The sequence below is a fragment of the Dendrobates tinctorius genome, unplaced genomic scaffold, assembly GCF_039654945.1.
Source record: "Dendrobates tinctorius isolate UK_male_01 unplaced genomic scaffold, ASM3965494v1 ptg000044l, whole genome shotgun sequence".
Lineage (NCBI taxonomy): Eukaryota > Metazoa > Chordata > Amphibia > Anura > Dendrobatidae > Dendrobates > Dendrobates tinctorius.
Window position 1 is genome coordinate 22787213 of NW_027361712.1, and position 26100 is coordinate 22813312.

General features: G+C 43.8%; 1 protein-coding gene across 6 annotated transcripts in view; it reads right to left on the minus strand.

The window, feature by feature from the left end:
* Positions 1 to 26100, minus strand: part of ACIN1 (apoptotic chromatin condensation inducer 1) — a 160492-nt gene that overhangs the window by 25193 nt on the left and 109199 nt on the right. Inside the window, exon 8 of one of the 6 annotated variants that reach the window (XM_073575455.1) lies at positions 8828 to 9563. The exons of the other annotated variants lie outside the window; for them this stretch is intronic. Within the exon in view, the coding sequence (XP_073431556.1) occupies positions 9425 to 9563 (139 nt within the window). The 3' untranslated portion in view covers positions 8828 to 9424. Of the gene's footprint in view, positions 1 to 8827; positions 9564 to 26100 lie in introns of those variants that run through there. 6 annotated transcript variants of the gene reach the window in all.

The following is a 26100-nucleotide window of genomic DNA, read 5'->3' on the forward strand; positions in this document are numbered from 1 at the left end:
AGAGTCAGGTAGGCACAGTTATACTGATTAAAATGATACCTGGGTTGATGAAATCCGTCTTGTGGTTGTTGATTAATCTTTATTTTCAGTTTTAAGCTAATGATATGCTCGTGCTCCGGGGCGCACTGGGGGTCTTCATGTGGTTCTATGATTAGGTATTCATCTGTATGGCTTCTGACAGGTCACTGATCCCTCACTGAGCTGCCCCCTACTTATCTATATGAAGAAAAGCTTCTGCAGGCACAGACACACTGGGGGCTCAGAAGGGAGGGGCATTTGGATTTGGGAGCACAGAAATTGATGAATTTCTTTTCTGGAGCCTTTGTACTACCAGTAATGTGGAAGCCCCCTATAATTCCGTCAACATATGATGGCCCTGAGCGAGGCTGTTGAAGCTTTTGTTGGGAACATTTTACATAATGTTTGGGATCACATTTACCCTGCGCTTTATGCTGAGCACTTATACTGGGGTTGCTATCTAAATCTCAGAGGGACGCGATTCAGATGAAACCCACAAGGAAGCCATTCACTATAATGAGGCAGCAGCGTTACTCTAGACTCCGTTTGGCCTCTGTTTAGTGGTGTCCTTTTCAGACATGCACAGACCGAGCTTTTATGCACGCCTAAAAAGATAGACATCACCAGATCATAGGCCAGAGAGCCTCCATCTGCCTTATAGGTTATCTTACGCAGGCCGTTCCGTCTGAATCACGTATTTTAGATTTACATGGAAACCCCGATGTAAGTGCTCAGCTTAGAGAGCAGGATAAATGTGAGCTGATCTTTGGCAGGCAGAATAAAAAAAAAACAAAAAACCAGCAGGTGAATTTGTTTTATTTTTTACGCCATTCCTTGTGCTATTACAGCGATACCACATTTAAATCTTTTTATGTTTTGGCGCTTTTACACAAACTATTTTATAAAAAAATATAATTTTGCAACACTTTTTTCTTAAGAGCTATAACTTTTTTATTTTTCCCCTGATGGAGCTGTATGGCGGTTTATTTTTGCAGGACAAGATGAAGTTTAGAGAGATACCATATATATTTACATTAGTCTTTTTAATTGCGTTTTATTCCACCTTTTCTTGGGTGGTATGATGAAAAAGCATTGTTTTTGCCTTTTTTTAAATTTTTTTAATGGTGTTCACTGAAGGGGTTAACTAGTGTAACAGTTTTATAGGGCAGGCCGTTCCGGACATGGCGATATCAAATAGGTATTTTTTAAAGGACGTCCGTCCTGACGGCACCATGGATGTCGTCGTTCTCCTTACAGGGACAGGAAAGCACACAAGAGGTTAAAAGGCCCCTCCCCACCCCAATTACCGCAGTGTTTTTCCTGTCCCTGCATGGATGGACGTACAAGAGGGAGTCCTGCTGACCTGTTGGGCCCAGGGGGATCGTGCGGCTTGTTCAATCCTTTCCCGTCAAGCAGCCCGGGGCTGCCACTTCCCTGGGTTGGAGTCCCTCAACTGCAGAGACCAGTGAGCGGATGAGGCTCCTGGGTAGAGCAGCTTCCTCCCACGGGAAGGCTCTCGGCTCTGACGCCGGCAGGCAAGCCACCACTACTACCGGAAGTTGCGTGGTGGAGGCCATTGCACTTCCGGTAACGTCAAGAGTGGGACACCGGGGCAAAAGGTCGGCGTGCGTTCCAGGGTGGAACACGGAAGTCAGCGAGACAGGTTGCAAAGTCTTCTGTTAAGAACTCTCTTAATCCGACTTTTGTGGCAGGGCTCCCTCTGGTGGACACTGCTGGTAGTGGAGCTGGTCAACAGGATGTTAATCCAACAGCTGCAGAGGATGATTGGAGAAGTGGAGATAGTGACTGGGAGGACATAAGCGAGCAAGCTTCTCTCAATGGCTGCCGGTGATACTCCTGTCTGTGCATAGTGAGGATATCTGTCTCCTGCCTGATCCTGCATTTTCCAGCTAAGTGTCTTTTGCTAAATCCTTTGCATCTAATTTTGCCTTGCTGTAAGGAGTCAGCTGGCTCCCCCTGGGGCTGCTGGCTCCTGCCCTGTATTTTTGTATCTTGTGTTTGCTCAGTCCCCTGCTGTATTAGCCTGTTGCTAGCTGCCAATTCACACCTGAGTGCTGATATAGTGGGGGCGACGTTGTGCTAACCTCAGTATTTTTGTGCTTCAGTCGTGTTGGAATTTTTAGGGTTTTTGCGTGATTGCAGACAGGACAGAAAAGGCACTATCTAGTCAGTGTGGGCCCCATCATTTGCTCAGTCTATTTTCTGTCTGTGTCTGACAATATATGTTTGGGGATCTGTTCCGGGGCAGTTTAGATTTCACCTTTCTGTCTTTAGGCTTAGTTAGTCCTCCGGCTGTGACGAAGCGTCTAGGGTATCGTAGGAACGCTCCACAGCTACTGCTAGTTGTGTTGTTAAGATCAGGGGTCTGCAATCCGCTTAGTGACCAACCTCTCTGGTGTTCTGGTGGCATAGCCTTTTGCGCTTTCCTCCTCGGTGACCCATTCATAAGTCTTCCCTGAATCTCACGGGGCACAGAGCAGGCAGCAGCGCAACGTAGGATCCAGGCAGGACCGGATAAGTGCACTGTGCGCAGTCCGCTGCCTCTGATCACGGCCCCTGACTGTTCCCTCTTTTGCGTTGTGCAGGGGAAGGGATCCCCAGCTACGCCCCTGCCTATACCCAAAAGTTCTGGTAAAGCCACGACAAAGTCTAAGATGTCCTATATGTCATATAATGCTCCGTGACATGTATGGCAAGATACTCTGTGAAACCTGCACTGCCAAGATCGTGAGGGAAGAACAGCCTTCTGTCCGAGAAGTCCCTGATTCGGAAAGAGGTCCAGGCTTATATATCCCACCTTTCTCATCCACAGACCCCCAGCCCAGGGCCATGTGCTAAGAGGTCTACGTGAGAGACTGAGCTGAGCTCGGATGAGGAATCCTATTCCCTAGCGCCAGACCAGGAGGAAGAGAGCAAAGTATTAACAGAAAATCAGGAACGAGGCAGAAGATTTCTGTTTGCGTTCGATGATACGGATGAGCTAGTCCGAGCTGTCAGGGATACAATGCAGGTGGAGGAGGTCCCAAAGCCACAGTCCAGACAGGACATAACGTTTGGGGCCTCAGAGCGCAAAGCAGTGAGTGTTCCCAGTAAATGATCATATTCGGGCCATGGTTTGGGAGGAGTGGGAAAATGCTGAGAGATGCCTAATGGTATCTCGAGACTTTAAGAGATGTCTACATTTGATCCTGAGGATATTAAGATTTGGGTAGAAATTCCCAAGATTGACTGACGTGCCTGTGGCTAAAAGGACATCCCCTTTGAGGACTCGTCAACCTTAAAAGGACCCTATGGACAGAAAGGCGGATAACCTTCTTTGATTAAAACAAACATAGCAGCTAATTCAGTTGCCAGGTCTATGTTTTTGTGGATGGGGCAACTGGAGGAGCATCTAACCAATAAAACCCTGAGGGAAGATATCTTAGCTTCTCTTCCCCTGATGAAGTCAGCTACGGCCTTTTTGGCAGACACGACTGCCAAATCTGTAAGAATAGCTCACTGTCCAATGCGTTTCATTGTAAGTTTCTCAGGCTCTTGACAAGTTTTTTGAAACTCAGTTTTTCCGTCGACCCATTTTGCTTTCTGTCTTGCTGCAGCTATCTTGCCTTCAGTTAGTATGGCTTTTCCAGCTTTCATGTTCCCGCCCTGATTCTCTCCCTCTTGCCTCTTAAGCAGCCTCAGCTGAGCAATCAGTGCTTCAGAATCAAGTCTGCAGTTAGCCTGTGACCTGGCTCCTGGAAGTCTTGGACTTGGTACTCCAGCCATCTGCTGCTGATGAACTTTGGAACACTTGTGGACATTGGAAACCTGTTGCCTGCTAAATCCACGGTTGCAAGGGAAGTAACAGATAGACCATGAACCTGTTGTGGAAGTTCTGCTGTGCTTAAAGTTTACTCTTGCCTGCTGTATCTCCTGTCTTTGTATCTGCAAACTGTGTGAGCCCTTTTGCTTACTTGTATGAAGTAATACAAGTCCTTCCTAATCACACCTGTGTTTTCCCTCGAACCCAAGCACAAGACGCTATATGAATCGTACACAGTACATCACACCCGTAGAGCTATTTAGTTAAAAAACTGGTCGGGGGGACGGTGCTCCTAAAAACAAGCTTTGCTCCATTCCCTTTTCCAGGTTGAGAGTATTTTGCCCCGCATTGGACAACATTCTAGAGAAGGCCTCTGATATAAAGAAAGGATTCCCGGAAGATAAGGTTAGAAGACACCAACCCTTTCGTAAGCTGGGCTCCTCTCGGAGACGGGCAGAGTTTAGGAGTCAGGGGAAGTCCAGAAGGGGTTCCTACAACAGTACCCACAGCAGGGGGATAAAGAATAGAAATTCCATTTGGTTTGGGCTCAAGATCCAGAGGACAATGACGCCGCGTTGATCGGGGGCGTCTCAGACGTTTTGCGGCAAATTGGTCTCAGATCACCCAAAATCAGTGGGTCACATAAGGACCATAACAGAGGGATAGGCAATAGAGTTTGCTTCCCCCCCCCCCCAGAGTGTCGTTGCGCACTTTACTGTAACGCCAGACTCCCCCTCTGTGGGAACACTTAAAAGAGCTAATCAACGCGGCCATCATAATCCCAGTTCCCCAGGCAGAAGCGGGTGAGGGTCACTACTCCTCTCTGTTCTCCATCACAAAGCCATCAGGAGAATCTCACAATAATAAATTTAAAGCCCCTAAACCTCTGGGTCAGATACAAGAGATTCAGGATGAAGTCAGTAAAATCTACAGTCCACCTAATAGGCAGAGGCCCTAATGTGCACACTTGATCTAAAAAATGCCTACTACCAGATTCCTATCCACCCAGCATCCCAAAGATACCTAAGGCTTTTGGTAAGGTTGTTGAATCAGACCTGCCACTTCTAGTTTCAGTGCCTTCCATTCGGCCAGGCTTCAACCCCCAGAGTATTTTCCACGCGGGTCTCGGAAGCGGTAGACTTTCTAAGAAACCAGGGGATCATCATCATCATACCTGGACGATTCCCTCCTGGTGGCAGGTTCGGCGGAAAAACTCCGACAGCACAAAGAGACCATATCTACTATGGAGTTCCTCGTTTGGATCATAAACAGACAAAAATCAGATTTAGCACCAGAGTGGAGAAAAGTTTTCTTAGGGGTGTTGCTGAACTCCAGTCGCAGAGCATCCTTCTTACCAGTAAAGTAACAGAAGTCGGACCAGAGTGAGAGAGCTCCTGAAGAGTCGTGTTTTTTCCATTTGGTCTGCAATGGAGTCTTTGGCCTCATGACAGCTTGTATCCCCTGTGTCTGCTGAGAACAGTTTCACTTTTCACTCAAAAGCCCTGCAGAGAGAAGTTCTGATAACCTGGGATCGACTTCCATCTTCTTTCGACGAGAAAATATCCTCATCTCTGGCAGGAAGGAGATCACTACTTTAGTGGATTCAGCCAGGAAGCCTGAAGGTGGGCATTCCGTGGATTGCCTCTCCATGCGTGGTGATTACCACAGACACCAGCAAGTGGGGATGGAGTGCGCGCCTGGAGGGAAAGATTCTCCAGGGAGAATGGCCAGCGGACATACGGGCAAGGTCTTTCAATTACAGAGAACGCTATGCTGTGTGGGAAGCCCTAAGACCGAATAGAGCACGGTAAAAGGACCAGCACGTCAGGATTCTGTCGGACAATGTGACGACAGTGTCCTTCCTGCATCACCAAGGGGGTGACATCGAATGCTCTAGGATCTGGCAAAAGAGATTTTTTAATGGGCAGAGAAGACAGTCCTGTCAGTAACAGCAGTTCATCTCGAGGGGTCTCAAAATATTGTGGCGGACTACCTGAGCAGACGGAAGGTCTGGGCAACAGAATGGGAGCTGAACGAGGAAGTGTTCCAGTAATTGTGTCATCTCTGGGGCAGGCCTCAGATCTGTTCGCGACCAGGAAAAATGCAAAGACAGACAGATTTTACTCTCTGAACCCATCAGACAATCCAGAAGCTGTCGATGCGTTATGTAAGAGATGGGGACGGTCCCTCTCCTATGCTTATCCTCCAATAACGCTCATTCCAGTTGTCCTCAGGAAGATACAGGAGGATTAGGCGAAGGTACTTCTGATCGTCAAAAAGAAGTTGGTTTCCACTACTGGGAACTTTGGCATTAGAAGACACGGTTCTGCTTCCTCGGAGAGAAGATAGATGTTATCAGGGTCCAAAAGATGAAGAAGAACAGCATCTCATCCGGGTGAAGAATATATAAACATTTATTGTGCCATGCCATGTCCAACTGGGTCTTTGGACTTTGAACGTGCCTCTCTTGGATCAACGAGTTGCTGTCAGCCACTTTTTCTTTCTTAGTTATCAGGGTCCAGTCTTCCATCAGGATCTGGAAAGGTTCCATCTTTCAGCTTGGACCCTGAGCTTGACATCCTGAGAGCTTGGGGGTTGTCTGACCAGGTCATAACCACAATCCAGGACAGTAGAAAGCCAGTTACTTACGCAATATTATAAAATCTGAAAGAATTTCTGTTTGGAGGGTGGCAGGTCCTACTTGGATTGCGGGAATTCCCGATATCTCAAGCGTCTAGGACTTCCTTCAGACGGGTTTTTAATAAGGGGCTTAGACCCAGTAACATAAGTCCAGATATCGGAGTTAAGCACTTTTTTTACTTTCCTCTGGCCACTCACCATGGGTAATAATGTTTGTCAGGGCAATCCAGCGACTGCGGCCCACAATCAGGAGGTCAGTTCCCCCTTGGGATCTTAATTTAGGTCCTTAGGTATCTATGCTCGAATCCTTACGTCCCGGGGAAAAGATGTCCATTTCAGACAGGACTGTAAAAACAGCATTTTTGGTAGGTGTTACTACGGCAAAACGAGTGGGAGGGATTCAGGACTTGTCCATTCGGAACCCACATCTTTGAATTTGGGATGACCGTATTATCCTAAAATTAGACCCCGCTTTTGTTCCTAAGTAGCCTCCTGTCAGAATCTAAACCAGGAAATTGTTTTACCCTCGTTCTTCGAAAATCCTTTAAATCAGAAGGCGCGTCATCGAGTACATAGAAGCCACTCGTAATTGGAGACAGGACCATAACGTGTTCATCTTGTTTGGGGGAAAGAATAGAGGGAAGAAAGCCTCTAAGGTCACCATCGCAAGATGGATTACTTCAAATTTATTGGTTATTTTAAATTTGTGGAAATTCAAAAACTAGAAAGTGGGGTGTGCAATATTATTTGGCCCCTTTAACTTACTTTGTTGCGCCACCTTTTGCTGCAATTACAGCTGCAAGTCGCTTGGGGTATGTCTCTATCAGTTTTGTACATCGAGAGACTGAAATTCTTTCTTCCTTGGCAAACAGCTCAAGCTCAGTGAGGTTTGATGGAGATCGTTTGTGAACAGCAGTTTTCAGTTCTTTCCACAGATTCTCGATTCTATTCAGGTCTGGACTTTGACTTGGCCATTCTAACACCTGGATATGTTTGTCAACCATTCCATTGTCGATTTTGCTTTATGTTTGGGATCATTGTCTTGTTGGAAGTCAAATCTCTGTCCCAGTCTCAGGTCTTTTGCAGACTCCAACAGGTTTTCTTCAAGCATGGTCCTGTATTTGGCTCCATCTATCTTCTCATCAATCTTCCCTGTCCCTGCTGAAGAAAAGCAGGCCCAAACCATGATGCTGCCACCACCATGTTTGACAGTGGGGATGGTGTGTTCAGGGTCACGAGCTGTGTTGCCTTTACGCCAAACTTATCGTTTGGCATTGTTGCCAAAAAGTTCGATTTTGGTTTCATCTGACCAGAGCACCTTCTTCTACATGTTTGGTGTGTCTCCCAGGTGGCTTGTTGCAATCTTTAAATGAAACTTTTTATGGATATCTTTGAGAAATGGCTTTCTTCTTGCCATTCTTCCATAAAGGCCAGATTTGTGCAGTGTACGACTGATTGTTGACCTATGGACAGACTGTCCCACCTCGGCTGTAGATCTCTGCAGTTCATCCAGAGTGATCATGGGCCTCTTGGCTGCATCTCTGATCAGTCTTCTCCTTGTTTGAGATGAAAGTTTAGAGGGATGGCCGGGTCTTGGGAGATTTGCAGTGGTATGATACTCCTTCCATTTCAATATGATCACTTGCACAGTGCTCCTTGGGATGTTTAAAATTTTGGAAATCATTTTGTATCCAAATCCGGCTTTAAACTTCTCCACAACAGTATCACGGACCTGCCTGTTGTGTTCCTTGGTCTTCATGAAGCTCTCTGTCCTTCAAACAGAACCCTGAGAATATCACAGAGCAGGTGCATTTATACAGAGACTTGATTACACACAGGTGGATTATATTTATCACCATTAGTCATTTAGGACAACATTGGATCATTCAGAGATCCACAATGAACTTCTGGAGTGAGTTTGCTGCACTGAAAGTAAAGGGGCCCAATAATATTGCACGCCCCACTTTTCAGGTTTTGATATTCCACAAAAATTTAAAATACCCAATAAATTTCATTCAACTTCACAATTGTGTCCCACTTGTTGATTCTTCACCAAAAATTTACATTTGGTGTCTTTATGTTTGAAGCATGATATGTGGGAAAAGGTTGAAAAGTTCCAGGGGGCCGAATACTTTCACAAGGCACTGTATGTATTTATATTACATAGAGGACCCCACGCTGCTTTTTTTTAAATTAATTAAAAAAACACAACAGCGTGGGGACCACTTTATTCTTGATAGCCAGCTGAGGGCTGCAGCCCCCAGCTATGAGTTTTGCCTGGCTGGTTATCAAAAATACTGAGGAACCCAAGTCAATTTTTTTTTTTTTTTTTAATTTTCTTTAAGCGCAGGAGCTAGATAATGAATACACCCATCATCCGCTCCTGCTCTCGCTATTATTAGCGACAGCAGGTGTTGGATGAAGGGAGTAGTCCCATCAGCTGACACCAGTGACCGGAGGTAAACTTTATACCTCAGATCACAGCTGAGTGCTCTTGCTGTCTTGGCAGCGTGGGAACCGTGGCTCTGACCGGCGGGGACGATTTCACCGCCAATCAGAAGCGGTGTTTGCCGCGCTGCCATGCACATGACTGCGTGACAAACACCCGGTGTTTGGGCAGCCGAACCAGAGCAGTAACACGGACTTCCTGATGAAGTCTGTGTTCAGTGTCCGTGCTTGAACAATAGGTGTTCGATACAGGTGCCGAACTTTACTGTTCGCGTTGCCCATCTATGCTTTTTTCCCCCTCTTTTTTATTTATTGTGTGGTAATTTGTCATTTATTTAATAAAATTTGATTCATTTACACTACATATATTGTGTCATATTATAGGTTTTCATGACAACTTGTCATTCTACCAAGAGAATGTAGAAGTTTTATATATCCACTGTACATGTATATGCAAGATGTACCTGCCATGAGGAAAATAAATAGTTATGGCCATTACAGTAATGCATCTAAACTATGCAGTAGCTGAGATTCTTTACATGCTATGGTCCGTCCACATCCGTGGTCCCCAATCTGTATCTTGTGAACCCAGTCAGTACAGCTTACAGTGAGTTCACAGCATGATGGCACCTTCCTGATTAACAAGCAGAGATGAGGAGTGGTCAGTTGATGCAGCTCAAGGTTGAATACTACTTTCAAAATGGAAAATAGGTGTCACTGGGGTGTTCAGTCATCTGTTACCTGGTCTTCCAGAACAGATAAATTCTAAAAGGTACCTGTTTGGTTTGGTAACGCTATTAACTTGGTGCCGCATAACAAAAAGTGTGGCACCAAGGAAACAATGAAATATATTTCTCCTGGGAGCTGCCAGCTTTCAGTCATCACCCTGGGAATAAAGATTTGGGTAGGAAGTGTCATTAGTCATACCATACGAGTATAGCAAGTTTTTTTCATTTTGAATATGAATGGACATGGAGTTTCTTCTTTTGTATAATTTAGATTATAAATTATGGTGACAGTAAACATGCTATTGGCATTTCTACTCACTTTTTTTTTTCATATACCTATGAAACATTTAATATTGCTATCTTACGTGTTTCTCGCAGCAAACGATTCCAGGCGAATGGATTTTAGAGTACGTGATTGATCGTGGCTTTCTTAGATTAATGAGGTTTTCAAAGAGGATTCTAACCTGTTTTTAACTTCGAACTATAGAGATAATAAGGAACAAATACAAAAACTTAAAGATCTACTCCAGAAGAGGACAAGATTATGGTGGAATAAGGCTTTCCTGGGAATATGTCAGGAAAGGCCTAATACAAACCAAGGGGCCTACGTGTCCAGGTGTTCCCCTCCTTTGATATTGAGGATGAATGGTTTAAATCCGGTTGGGAAGCACTATCTAACAAGTGCTCCAGGGGCTTCATGGAACTGTTGATCAAACAACGATCAAGCTTTGGGAAGTCTTGAAAAAGAAATTGATGAGCTACAGTCAATGCCGACTTAGAAATTAATTTTACCAAATGGGAACAGGAGATACGGGGTGCCAAAACAAAAAAAACTGCCAAAGAAATGCATTAGATCTCCAGAACAATAGTGTATACAAATGGAAGTCTAGGGGAGTTGATCCCCATCCCTCTTCGCTACCCAGAGCCAGATTTGTTATGATCTCTTCTATTACCTCTGGTGATGAATCGGAATACTAGAGTCAGAGGAAAATTCGTGACAGGGAAATACAAATTCAATGCCTTTAATAGACAATCCAAATTTAACAGTGGATACCAAACTAACCGATGACCCCAAACGTAAACCAAACACTCTTGAGGTAATTTATCCCATCATACCTTGTCACGTGATCAATATCAGGTACTCAGCTTAGGATTATCTTTTGTACCCAACAACCCTTTTAGTTTCTTCACAGCCATGAAAAATCTTCAGTTATTTTCACGCAAGCTGATCCTTAAAAAACTGCATGGAAGATCAGCTTATGATACTCGTTTGACTACTTTGGAGGAGTGGGATGCATTGGTCACTTTTGAAGAATTGTTACGTGAAGAGTGTCGGGAAACCTCAGGTATGTTCCCCACAACTATTACATCTAGGTCTAAGACATTTCCCCCCTTTTGTCTATCTGTCCACAGGTGGAAATTTTTACCAAACTTGTAATTTACGATTTAAAAAAAATATCTAAATACATAAAAGACAAGATTACATCTTCTTAATGCAGAACATTGAATGAACTTAAAAGGATGGATGTCATTGTAATAAAGACGGCTGACAAGGGGGGTAATTTTGTCATATGGCCAGTGGGGAAATACGATAAAGAGGCTTTCCGACAACTTAATAAGGAAACTTATTCTAGACTCTCTCAACCCTAGAACAGCTCTCACACACACACAAACTGCAATTGATTTTGCAGAAGGCCTTTGATGAAGGCATTATCCCTAAAAGAGTGTTAGATGGGCTTATCACCAGCTGTCCAAAGATCCCTACTTTCTATTTACGACCGAAAGTCCACAAAGACCCATTTAACTCTCCTGGCATTTCTATTGTTTCTGGGATTAGGGGGGTTATGTGACCCTGTTTGAAAAGCCCCCATCTCACATAGTGAGATCGCTAGCGAGATTGCTGAAGTGTCACCGATTTTGTGACAAAACAGCGTTCTCGCTACATTGACACGCAGTGCCAAGGGCCCCCCGATGGATGTCGCTGATCGTGCTCGAATGTCCTGGGCCATTTTTTCATCGTTGGAGTCCCGCTGGCCAGCGCGCATCGCTGTGTTTGTCCCAACGTGCGACCTTGTTGGTGACGCAGGGACACAGGCTGGAATCGTTCAGAAAAGCTGCTGTGTGACAAGGTACCAACGACCGCCGAGGATCGCTGGATGGTTGCTGCGTGGCTTAAGAGATCTGCCTGTTTGGCAGCTTACTAGCGACCATTTAGCGATACACCGGTGATCCTTACCAGGTCGTATCATTGTCGGGATCGCTGGTACATTGCTAAGTGAAACGGGACCCTAAGTTTATTGAATTCTACCTGAAACCTCTTGTGGAAGACTTATCTTCCTATATTCGTGATACTTTGGACATTCTGACTAAAACTGAAGTCATATCCTTGGAGCCCGACATGTGGCTGGTCATGGCAGACGTCGGAGTCACTCTATACCTTTATTTCCCACTCGGACTGGTTGGAGACAGGCCATTTCTTCCCGAGGACAGCCAACTGGGACAGCCAACTATGCAACCTGATCTTGGAGCTCCTGGAATTCATTCTGACCCATAACGTCTGTGTTTAAGGACATATTCTTTGTACAGAGGCAGGGCACTGCGATGGAGGCGGCCTGTATCCAGTCTTATGCTAATTTGTTTCTTGGCTACTGGGAACGTTCCATCTTCCAGGGAGACAGGACCCAGGCCACTGACCATGTGTTAGGCGTCGGGTTCCTGCAGCTGCAAAGCAGGAATCCCGAGCTTTGCCTTCGGCAGACTCCCATTCCTCTCCAGCCACAGTTGAGCCTGCTCAGCAGACTCATCGATCCCGGCGCTCTGCTCACACCAGCATTGTGGGTTTGGTGGTTGCTGCTGCCACCTCTGGGCCAGCTATAGCAACGCATGCTGGTCAGCAGCGTACGACTCCAGGGTCTAAGTTCCCCTTTCGGTCCACTGAGCATGCCCGTGGTACGATCTCTCATTGGAGATCGGAGGTCACATGTTCAGGTCCTTCTCCAGCTCGGATTGGACCATCAGGAGGGTCCCGGAAGGACGCCGCTATAAAAGGTTCGCATGGCCATGTGCTATGATAAGACAATAGTTCTTATGCTTACAGTGGTGTGTGTGATGATGGATGTATGTGACAGGTGAATGACTGATTAAGAAACCCCTTCCCTATGATACGAGTGGTAGTAGGGTTTAGAGGTTAGAATAAGCACTTTGCAGTGCGGCGCTACGCAGTGCCAGTACTATCAGTTCTCTCATCCGTCAGCGCCAGTGGGCGCCAGTCAGCACAGGCATCACAATACACGCTCAGAGCAGTAAGCTAATGCTTGCTGCACCCTGTGACGTTTAACAGGGCACAGCGTTCCTTTTCAATGTTAAGTTTAAGGCCAGTCAACATCAGATTGAATTTCTGGACCTCTCCTTGGAAGTAGGACATAAGGGCGTGATAGATACCGATATATATCGCAAGAAGACTTCAGTTAACGCCTTACTACACGCATCCTCTGCGCATACATTTTCTACCATTAAAGCTGCCCCGGTTGGCCAATTTCTCAAGACGAGACGGATCTGCGCCACCAATGAGGGATTCGAACGTCAGGCCATGGATATAAAATGTAGGTTCCAACAAAGAGGTTATAGCAACCAGAATACTAAAAAAGAATATTCCCATGCAAGTGAAAACACGACGGAACAGCTATTTGTTGAAAAGACAAAAACCACTGATCAGGAAGTTCGATTTATCTCCACACAATTGTCATTGACACGAGATTCAGAATATTCTATGCAAACATTGGTCTGTATTAAAAACTGACCCCACTCTTGCGACACAATTACCAGAAAAACTTAAAATGACTACCAGGAGAGGTAGTAGTCTTAAGGACATGCTAGTGCAAAGCCAGGGTGGCTAACCCTCTCACTCCTCCTGCAAACCAAAAAAGGTTTATTTTTCCTTGCGATGATTGTTTGGCGTGTTAATATGACCAGAAGTACCCATTTTAGTATCTCTGACAAGACGCAATTTGAAATCAAATACTATATATCCTGTAGCTTAACCTTTGTTGTGTATTATGCTACTTGCTCTTGTAAAAAGATCAAGTTGTTCTCACCTCACGACCACTCCGGGTGAGAATAAGAGAACATGTACGTGATATAGTTAATGCACGCAAGGTTGAAGACCTGGCAACACTAAAGACCTTGCCGAAACACTTAAGGATCCATCATGGCTGTGATCTTAAGAGTTTACATTTACGGGGCATTGATTGTGTCCATGGGGGTATTAGAAGAGGTGACTTGAAACGAACCCTGGCACAACTGGAATGCCAGCTGATTGTCACCTTGGACTCAATGGCCCCTAAAGGTTTGAATGAGAAACTAAGGTTCCTTCCATTCCTGTACTATTAGAATTATTATTATTATTATTTATTGTTCTAGCGCCATTTATTCCATGGCGCTTTACATGTGAGGAGCGGTATACATAAAAACAAGTACAATAATCTTAAACAATACAAATCATAACTGGTACAGGAGGAGAGAGGACCCTGCCCGCGAGGGCTCACAATCTTCAAGGGATGGGTGATAATACAGTAGGCGAGGGTAGAGCTGGTCGTGCAGCGGTTTGGTCGATCGGTGGTTACTGCAGGTTATAGGCTTGTCGGAAGAGGTGGGTCTTCAGGCTCTTTTTGAAGGTTTCGATGGTAGGTGAGAGTCTGATATGTTGTGGTAGAGAGTTCCAGAGTAGGGGTGATGCGCGAGAGAAATCTTGTATGCGATTGTGGGAAGAGGAGATAAGACGGGAGTAGAGAAGGAGATCTTGTGAGGATCGGAGGTTGCGTGCAGGAAAGTACCGGGAGACGAGGTCACAGATGTATGGAGGAGACAAGTTGTGGATGGCTTTGTATGTCATGGTTAGGGTTTTGTAATGGAGTCTCTGGGCAATTGGGAGCCAGTGAAGGGATTGACAGAGGGGAGAAGCTGGGGAATAGCGGGGGGACAGGTGGATTAGTCGGGCAGCAGAGTTTAGAATAGATTGGAGGGGTGCGAGTGTGTTTGAGGGGAGGCCACAGAGCATGAGGTTGCAGTAGTCAAGGCGAGAGATGATGAGGGCATGGACTAGGGTTTTTGCAGATTCTTGGGTGAGGAATGAACGGATGCGTGAAATATTTTTGAGTTGAAGTCGGCAGGAAGTGGAAAGGGTTTGGATATGTGGTTTGAAGGAGAGATCAGCGTCAAGGATTACTCCGAGGCAGCGAGCTTGTGGGACTGGGGAGAGTGGGCAGTCATTTACTGTAATTGATAGGTTCGTAGGGGGGGTCACGTGAGATGGGGGAAAGATGATGAATTCTGTTTTGTCCATGTTGAGTTTCAGATATCTAGTGGAGAAGAAGGATGAAATAGTGGACAGACATTGAGGGATTCTGGTTAGTAGGGAGGTGATATCTGGTCCAGAGATGTAGATCTGTGTGTCATCAGCATAAAGATGATACTGAAAGCCATGAGATTCTATGAGCTGTCCCAGGCCAAAGGTGTAAATAGAGAACAGCAGGGGCCCAAGGACTGAACCTTGTGGGACTCCGACAGATAGGGGGCGAGGTGAGGAGATGGTGTGTGAGTGGGAGACGCTGAATGTCCGGTCTGTTAGGTATGATGAGATCCAGGAGAGGGCCAAGTCTGTGATGCCGAGGGATGAGAGGGTCTGTAATAATAGGGAATGGTCCACTGTGTCAAAGGCAGCCGACAGGTCCAGGAGGAGGAGGACAGAGTAGTGTCGCTTGCTCTTGGCAGTTAAGAGGTCATTGGTGACCTTAGTAAGGACAGTTTCAGTGGAGTGGTGTGACCGGAAGCCAGATTGTAAGCGGTCGAAGAGGGAGCAAGAGGAGAGATGGGAGGACAGTTCAAGGTAGACGTGTTGTTCCAGTAGCTTGGAGGCGTATGGGAGAAGTGATATAGGGCGATAGCTAGATACAGAGGATGGGTCAAGAGAGGGCTTTTTGAGGATAGGTGTGATGGAGGCATGTTTAAAGCTTGAGGGGAAAACACCAGTTGTTAGTGATAGGTTGAAGAGATGGGTTAGGGTTGGGATGAAGACTGTGGTGAGGTTTGGGATGAAGTGGGATGGGATCGGGTCGAGTGCACAGGTGGTGAGATGTGAATTATAAGTTCAATGTTTATGTATTTTTTCCCCCCGATTTCTCGTGTTCCTATTTTATTAATTGTTAACTGTGTCTGTCTTTTGAAAATGTCCACCCCCTACTTTTTTGATTGAGTGCCAATACATGATATGACATCATCCCCCTCCCCATCAACTACCATGAGTCATTACAAGATCAACTTCACCATTGCACAGGATTGTCTTTTGGTGAGAAAGGACATGCTTATTATCTATGCCTCTTTATTAACTTATTTGTGTTATTTTTATTCACTTGCATATTTAGTATGTTTCATAATTATTTATTCTGTACCATGGATAATTATCAATGTTAGGAATTAGTCCTTTCCCCCTTTTTCTCATGTGCCCTACCTGTAATCCTTTTGCACAACACTCTTCTCTCTCATGGTCATGATGGGCATTATGGAGACAGTATGTGCTCTTCCTAAAAAGGCGAACATCTGTGGTCTTCAAAACAATGTCTGCCAATGTGAGTATGCGCCGTGCAACAACACATACCGCTGCGTCGCATCCGGCCTCTGAACTGTCAGTGCGCATGTCCATGACCTCATTGGGAGTTTTCTCCCTGAAATTTACCCTCCCAGAAACGCCGAGTATGCGATGATTACTTCTGGTGTGGGCCACACACCGCATGCGCCGTCAGGCATAAAAGGGCAGACATGCTATCATAATCAGATTCCTGGTAAAAAACGCCAACGTGAAACGTGCATTTAGGGCTCCCCTGGGAATTCTATTTGTGCACTTGCACATTACCATGGCTAAGTGTTGTTGATCCCAATATTGAAATTCTTTGGCCCATGCACTCTGCACTTTACTATTATTCTGCCTTCTGTCTTTCCACTTTGGCTTAATCGAATCCTGTGCAGCTTATAATGAGGTGTGCTTTTGAACTTCAGTTCATAACACTTAGTTTATGCCAACTAGTGTGATTTAAATTTTCATGCACTAAATAATCTTTGTACATTTAAAAAACGACACTTCGTACCCAAATCTATACTCCCAGGGTGATGACTAGAGTTGAGCGACTTTGGTCGGATCGGTTTTCGTGAAACCCGAATGAAACAAAATTTGAGTCGGATGAAACTGGTCCGACTAGGGCAAAAAAAAAAGTCGGAGTTTCATCCGTAACCCGACCCCAATTCAAGTCAATGGGAAATAAAAGTCGGCACTGAGCGGATGACATTCATCCACTCAATGCCGACTTTTATTCCACATTGACTTATATTGGGGTCGGGTTTCAAACGAAACTCCACCTTTTTTTGCCATAGCCAGACGAGTTTCATCCAACTCAAATTTTGTTTGTCGGGTTTCACGAAACCCGATCCGACCAAAGTCGCTCAACTCTAGTGATGACATGAATCTTTCTTTGTTTACCTCTTGTTATTTATTGTAGTATGTACTGTACCCTTATATGCAATTTATATTTAAGAAATCGACATTGCATTATATTTAAAGTCAACACTCCTAATTTTTTCCTTTTGAATAGTCATGCACATGGAGTTTATTCTTTTGTATATTTTGGATCATAAGCTATCCTGATAGTAACCATGCTATTGGCATTTCGACTCACTTTTGTTACTATCAATACTCCTGTGAAACATTTAATACAGCTTCCAGTCATGCAGGTGTGCCCAGAGCAATTAAATGTATCAAGTACCTTCATTTTTTTTTAACTTCTTTTCTACAGCAGTAATGCAATTCCAATTTCTCATATTCAATGTTTACACACTTTAGCGTTTCAGAGTGCAGCTTTCATTTGCTACATATAGAGTGGCTCTCTCAGCCTGCACCTATTCACATTTGTCTTTCTGTTTGGACGTGACGGTCCGTCTTTTGATATTTGTAGTACACGCCCCCTGACTTTGCACTCAACCTATAAGAATATTGCAGTTTTAAATAGAGCTTCTTCATGCCTACCCAAGTAATTGTTCGTAGGGCTGTGGAGTAGGTGTCCATTTTGGTGGGGCTGGAGTTGAAATCAGTATAAAATGGACAGACTTTGAAAATATACACTGCTCCAAAAAAAATAAAGGGAACACTAAAATACCACATCCTAGCTATCTCTGAATGAAATATTCCAGTTGCAAATTTTTATTCATTGCATAGTGGAATGTGTTCAGAGCAATAAAACAATTATAAATGTAAATAAAAATGAATATCCCATGGAGGTCTCGATTTGGAATGATACTCAAAATCAAAGTGGAAAATCAAATTACAGGCTGATCCAACTTCAGTGGAAATGTCTCATGACAAGGAAATGATGCTCAGTTGAATCAAATTCAGGTCTGGGGAAGGGGCGGGCCAGGCCATAGCTTCAAAGTCTTCACCTTGCAGGAACTGCTGACACACTCCAGCCACATGAGGTCTGGCATTTTCCTGCATTAGGCGAAACCCAGGGCCAACCGCACCAGCATATGGTCTCACAAGGGGTCTGAGGATCTCATCTCGGTACCCAATGGCAGTCAGGCTACCTTTGGCAAGCACATGGAGGCTGTGCAGCCCTCCAAAGAAATGCCACCCCACACCATTACTGACCCACTGCCAAACCGGTCATGCTGAAGGATGTTGCAGGCAACAGATCACTCTCACCGGCGTCTCCAGACTCTGTCATGTCTGTCACATGTGCTCAGTGTGAATATGCTTTCATCTGTGAAGAGCACAGGGCGCCAGTGGCGAATTTGCCAATCCTGGTGTTCTGTGGCAAATGCCAAGCGTCCTGCACGGTGTTGGGCTGTGAGCACAACCCCCATCTGTGGACGTCGGGCACTCAGACCATCCTCATGGAGTCGGTTTCTAACAGTTTGTGTAGACACATGCACATTTGTGGCCTGCTGGAGGTCATTTTGCAGGGCTCTGGCAGTGCTCCTTCTGTTCCTCTTGCACAAAGGCGGAGGTAGCGGTCCTGCTGCTGGGTTGTTGCCCTCCTACTGCCCCCTCCACGTCTCCGGGTGTACTGGCCTGTCTCCTGGTAGCGCCTCCAGACTCTGAACACTACGCTGACAGACACAGCAAACCTTCTTGCCACAGCTCGCATTGATGTGCCATCCTGGAAAAGCTGCACAACCTGAGACACTTGTGTGGGTTGTAAAGTCCATCTCATGCTACCACGAGTGTGAAAGCACAACCAACATTCAAAAGTGACCAAAACGTCAGCCAGAAAGCATTGGTACTGAGATGTGGTCTGTGGTCCCCACCTGCAGAACCACTCCTTTATTGAGCGTGTCTTGATAATTGCCAATAATTTCCATCTGTTGTCTATTCCATTTGCACAACAGCATGTGAAATTGATTGTCAATCAGTGTTGCTTCCTAAGTGGACAGTTTGATTTCACAGAAGTTTCATTTACTTGGACTTATATTCTGCTGTTTAAGTGTTCCCTTTATTTTTTTGAGCAGTGCATAATAAATTCAGTACAGTAGTACAATGCAGGATGTGCTGTAAATGTTTTCCTAAGAATTTGGGAAAGCTATGAAATCTATATACATAATTGCCTTGTAACGTTTTCATTTCCATCTGGATGTCCCCGAATCCCACAATCCACTGCGCCGACCGGAAGTAAGCCGAACGCCATATTGAAATACCCAAGTAAGGGGTATTTCAATATGGCACCCGCTGGTGGTACCAGGCCCTTCCACAGTACCACCAGTGGGACACGGCTGGGACCCCCCCATCGCCGCCAGGACCCCACCCGCCGCTGGACCTGCCGCCGCTGCTGGCCACCCCGCCGGACCCGCCCACCCCTGTCACAGCCGACAGGAAAGTCCGCGGCTTGTGGCCTGTGCACAGGCTGCAAGCCGCGGATTTTCCTGCTGGCTGGCCGCCACCAGGACCCCACCCGCCGCTGGACATGTTGCCGCTGCTGGCCACCCTGCTGGACATGAACACCACCACTGCTGGCCACCCCGCCCGGACCCGCCGCTGGAGATGGGGTGCGGGCACCCTCTGGTGACGCCGTTGCACCCCATCTCCACCACAGGCCTCAAACCACCGTGTTTCCTAACGGCTGTCACTGCGTGGAGGTGGGTGGGGAGGTAGTGGCGGGACACACACACCCCACACACACTTCCCTTCCAATATGGCACCTCCCTCTGCTGGGACTAACCCGCCGTCAGGACACCACGCCACAAGGACCCCTCCCCGCCGCTCGGATCCAGACCACCAGGCCACCCGGGCAGCAGGAGCAACATTAATCACTGCGCAAGCGCAGTATATTAAACCGCCATCTTGGGAGAGGCAGATGTCGGTGGCTGGGCATATTCACTGTGCATGCGCGAACACCCGGGCAGCAGGAGCAACATTAAAAACTGCACAAGCGCAGTATATTAAACCGCCATCTTGGGAGAGGCAGATGACGGTGGCCGGGCATATTCACTGCGCATGCACGAACCCAGTCTGTTTAGTTAGGAACTGCGTCACAGCTGTCATTGCTGGGACACGCCCGCCAGCAGCCTCTGAAGGTAAAAAAAAAAAAAAAAAAAAAAAAGAGGATACAGTGTCTCACTGCACCTACAAAACACACATTACAGTGTGGCGCTAGCACGTTACAGTCTGACACTAGACAAAAAAAATACATGTTACAGCGTGACACTGGACAGAAAAAAGACGTTACAGCTGGTCGCAGTACGTAAAAAATACACGTTACAGTGTGTCACTGAACATAAATATACGTTGAAGTCAGTTGCTGGACATAAAGACACGTTACAGTGTGTCACGGGACATAAAATTATACACGGTACAGCACTTCACTGCCCCTAAAAAAGACACGTTACAGCGTGTCGCTGGACCTACAAAAGAACCGTTACAACGTGTCCATAGACCTAAAATAATACACGTTACAGCGTGTCACAGGCAGCAAAACAATCACATAATACCGTGACAGTGTAACGAAAAATACACAATAGTGTGTCACAGGCTCACCAACCAACACAAGCGCACAGCTAGATCACAAGGGCAATTTTAGATTTCATTAGACTGCAAATATCAACGCCAACATGGCTCCTCCTAAAAAGTACGGCAATGACAATGAAAGGAAAGCAGCTAACACCCAACGCAAAAGATGACAACGCGTAAATGAGACTCCTGAAGAAAAACAGCATCGCTGGGACAAAAACAATGCATATAATAAGCGTAGGCGTAGAGCAGATAAGTCCCCTGATGCAAAAGTCAGTAGATTATCACAAGATGCCATTGGGCACCGACAGCTCCGCAAAAAAAAAAATCTGCTGTCTCAACAACAATACCATGCTCACAAGGTGACCCATCACTACCAGCACACCTCACTCTTGAGTCTACAACTACAAGTTGTGTGGGGTTAACTAACAATGCATTATCCGAACGTCAGGAACAATGTCCATTCGCCACAGCAAGAACATGGTCACAAAATGCTGAAGCACACAGTCTACAGCGACAAGCTGAAACACAAAACAATAGAGAACAGCAACTACAACAACAATGACAAATCAACATCCGCCTTGGCAAACAAGCCATATAGAAAAAGAAAGACATGAACTTCAACTACAAGCAAAAAATGTAACCCACGATGAGAACACGACTCACGAACACAGCTGCGGTCCCATGAACCATTTATGTCAGAGTTGCCACTCTTTGAATTTTGGAGACGAGATGCCTTCCAATGGAAAATTTACACAGTGCTGTCAGAAGGGAAAAGTACATCTACCTATAAGAAGAAAAAGTTCGTTCAGCACACCGGCATAAATGAAAAAAACTTTACTAGGCTAATATGCCATATTAAAATGCAAAAAACACCTGACGCGTTTCCGGTGCACAAAGGCACCCTTAGTCATAGGTAAATAAAAACAATATGCATAGAAAAATATATACAGGTTACAAACCAATCACAAAGCTTGCAATTAATTACAAAAAGTAGCAACACATGAAAGGAAAAGTGAACGGTTCCTTGCAATGATACAGATCACTCCAGGATTGAAGTTCCCAAGAGAAAAAAAAAAAAAAAAGGTACAATAATATAAATGGATATATCTAAAAGTAATTAAATAACTCCAAGGTAATCTTCCAATGGAAAATGGATTTTCTGCGCAGAAATGAATGATTCCATGCGAAAGGTGTGAATGAGTGCCTATGGACAATATAAAGTTAGTCAGAATCAAAAATAATTTTTTTTAACACCTCAAAAATAATTTATAGATGTGCAGGAATGAGTGGTTCCATGCAAAAGGTATAAATAGGTACCTACAAACATATATGGAATTAATAACAATCAGATGGAGTTTTTTGCACGTATAATCAAATATATCATGCAGAGAGTATGAATGAGTGCTTGCGAACAATATAAAGAATTAGTCAAAAAAAACAAAAAAGGGAAAAAGTTTTTTTGGACTTGAAAAATAAGTTATAGATGCGCAGGAATAAAATGTTCCATGCAAGGTGTGAATAAGTGCCTACAAGCAATATATAAACTTAATGACAATCAAATGGAATTTTTAGCACATAAGTAAAAAATAAGTTATAAACACGTAGCAATCAATGGTGGAACTATTGCAGAATGCTTGATAAACATATAAATAAAATAAGAACTATGAGAAATTCCATGCTTTCCTGGTATAATAAAATAAATACGCAAAATAAACTAAATACGGATCACTGTAAAATTATTTTTGACAGAAAAAACTAATAAGTACATAAATTTCATTAATAAATATAGAACAAATCGTTCCTGAAATTCATCCCATTTGGAGATTTAGTGTCTAATTTTAATATCCAAAAAGCTTCACGTATATTTAATAGCTTGTGTCTATCACCACCTCGTGCAGGGGTTTTAACCTTTTCTAGACCATAGAACCCAAACGAATCCATATTGCTATGATGAGCATGAACGAAGTGTTTTACCGCTCCTGAATAGGAGGCGTTTCTTTGTTCTATATTTCCGATATGTTCAGCTATTCTTTTTTTTAGTTTGCGTATAGTACAGCCGATATACTGAATCTTACATTCTGTGCAACAAATGCAATAAACGACAAACTGACTGTCACAATTGATGAAAGATGTAATTTGTTGAGAAAAACCTTGGTATGAAAAAATAAATTTAGATTTGTCTATTGCATGTGTGCAAACATTGCACCTGGAACCAGCACATTTGCAAAATCCAGTGGAAGTAATCCAAGTCCAAATTTTTTCTGGTGATTTTAAAAGACTGGGAGAAAGATAATTCGCCAAACTGGTTCCCCTTCGGGCAACATAACGGCAGCCAGATTGTATGATTTGTCTTAATTTAGTGTCTTGGTTTGTGACGGGCAGATATTTTTTCACAATTTCTTTAATTTGATTGAATTGGGGGCTGAATGGTGTTGAAAAAGTCACCATATAATCAGCACAAGCTGAGGATTTTTCCTTTAAACTGGTAAATCTTGGTTTGTTCATCACTTTGTGGAATGCATTGCTGACAATTTGATTATTGTAACCTCGATCAAAAAGACTTTTTTTATGACTTTACTTTCTTGTAAAAACAAGGCATTGTCTGAACATAAACGTTTAGCCCTATTGAATTCCCCATAAGGGATGGACTGGATGGTATGTTGGGGATGACATGAAGAAGAAAGTAAAAGTGAATTACCTGCAGTTTCCTTTCTATAAATGGTAGTGTGAACTTTGCCATTGATAGAATCACCTGTGAGCAATAAATCCAAAAAGGAAACTTGGTTCCCTGTGCCACTAATAGTGAATTTTAAATTTAGATTGTTAGAATTGAGATAAGAATAAAAAAGGGACAAGTCTGTGGAATTACCCTTCCAAACGAACATCAGATCGTCCACATATCTACCAAACCAAAAAATGTCATTGAAGAATGGGTTGAGATCATAAAAAAGAAATTGCTCTTCCCACCAAGCCATATATAATATGGCTAAAGAAGGTGAAAAATTTAACCCCATAGGGGCACCCAAAATTTGAAGAAAAAATGATTTATTAAACATAAAATAATTGTGACTCAGTAGATATGCGGACGATCTGATAATGTAAGATTTTAGTTCATCCGAATAATTGCTATAATTATCCATATGGTGCGATAAAGCCTGTAGAGCAAGAGAATGAGGAATCGAAGAGTACAAGTTGGTTACATCACAAGTGAAAAAGCTGAAATTTTTCTGCCAGATAAAATTATCAAACGCATGAATCACAGATTCAGAATTTTTCAAATACCCTGGAATACGAAGGGTTAAAGGTTGCAAAAATGTATCTACCCAAACACTTAAATTTTCATTTAGTGAACCAATACTGGAAATGATAGGACGAAGTGGAGGAGGGAATTGATTTTTGTGGATTTTGGGTAACCCATGAAAAATAGGAATTACTGGATGGTCAGGTAACAACCATTTAGCTGTTTTTGAACAAAATATGTTCATTTTTAGACCATCCTGTACCAAGTTGGTTAATTCACACTTGAAAGTGGAAGAAGGATCACGGCTCAATGTGGAATATGTGCAGGTGTCATTTAACACACTGAGAACAGAACTAATGTATAAATCAGTGTCTAAAATGACTGTGCAGCCGCCTTTATCAGATTGTTTGATTAATAAATTTGGGTTATTCTGCAAATCCTTGATGGCTTGAGATTGAGTGATGCTCAAATTATGACAAAAATCAGTGGATTTAATGCTCTTGTCTAATTCTCGTAAATCTCTCTCCACCAAGGATTGAAAAAGGTCCAAGCTGGGTACTCTCGATTGCAATGGATAGTATGAAGAATTGTGTGGCACAACATGAACATCTCTGTCATGTATGAGATCTGGATTATCGTGTGGATCCTGTAAGGAAGAAAGAGTGGTTAATGCAAATTGCTCTCTGAAGGAAAGCGAAGCAAATAATTCATCATGAAAATTAACAGGATCAGAGTTGTCAATCATGTTGTCACTGGAATCATTCTGGAGAAAATGTCTTTTCACTGTAAGGAGTCTAGTAAACTTGTTCACGTCTTTGATTGTCTGGAAAAGGTCAAATTTTTTACTGGGAACAAAGTTCAATCCTTTCTGCAAGATATCAATTTGTGCTGGGGTCAAAATGAACGGAGTCAGGACTACAACGTTGGAAACAGGACTTAGAACATGGTTCTCTTGTTGCGCGTTGGATAACGCTTCCATGTGCGTTTTTCTCTTCCTCCTGCCACCTCTCCTGCATCTCCGTTTTTTGTCATGGCACCAGACGGGTTGCGGGAGTCTGTTGGCTGGTGTTGCGCAATGCGGGTGGAATTATCAATATCTGGATCAGACGTGTTATAATCAGAAGAAGAAAACCATACCGACTTATTACGGCTATAGTCAGAGGCATTGGATTTAAAAATGGATCTTTTCGGAGTGCTGGATTTAAAATCTTTGCTCCAAGTATACACCTTACTATTTTTGTAATCCATGATGTCTCTGGATAATTTCATTTTTTTGGTTTTCATAATGTTTTCTTCCAGAATTTTTGTATTCTCCTGGACTTTTTTCATGGTATTATCAAAATCTGACCAAGAGGTATATTTATTTATTTAACTCTGTATTGGTTTTTTCAATATTATTCTTCAATTCCACCAGTCGTGTTTCCTCATGTGAGATTATAAGTTCCATCAGCTTGAAAGAACATTGGGACAAAATACTGTTCCATTTTTGAAGGAATTCATCTGAAAAAATGAAAGTTGGAATCTTTTTGATGCGCAAACCACGTGGGATTAATTCCCTTTCTAGATACTTCTTAAGGGAATTATGATCCCACCATGTCCGCAGTTCTTGAGATAATAATTTGTCAAGCTGTTTAAAAAGATCTTTCTTTTCGGCTGAATTATCATCAACTGATTCCGTTTCATTAAAGACCTGGGCTAATTTAGCCATTCTTAAATCAATGGAGGAAGTCATGCTGTTGCAATAAATGTGATGCCACAAAATTGATGCAACTCAGTACAAAAATATCAACATTAATAGATAGAGATTGATACGGAGCTCACCGCTTCACAGGAATGCAGGAGAGGGAGGACTGGGAGCTTGCATCGCATCCAAATGAAAACCACTTTGGGCCGAGTTCATTGATCCACAGGTGGGTGCATGAATACGCTGTGAGCACAGCAGATGTCCACAAGAAGAAAAAGTTCGTTCAGCACACCGGCATAAATGAAAAAAACTTTATTAGGCTAATATGCCATATTAAAATGCAAAAAATCTTGCATGGAACATTTTATTCCTGCGTATCTATAACTTATTTTTCAAGTCCAAAAAAACTTTTTCCCTTTTTTTTTTTTTTGACTAATTCTTTATATTGTTCGCAAGCACTCATTCATACTC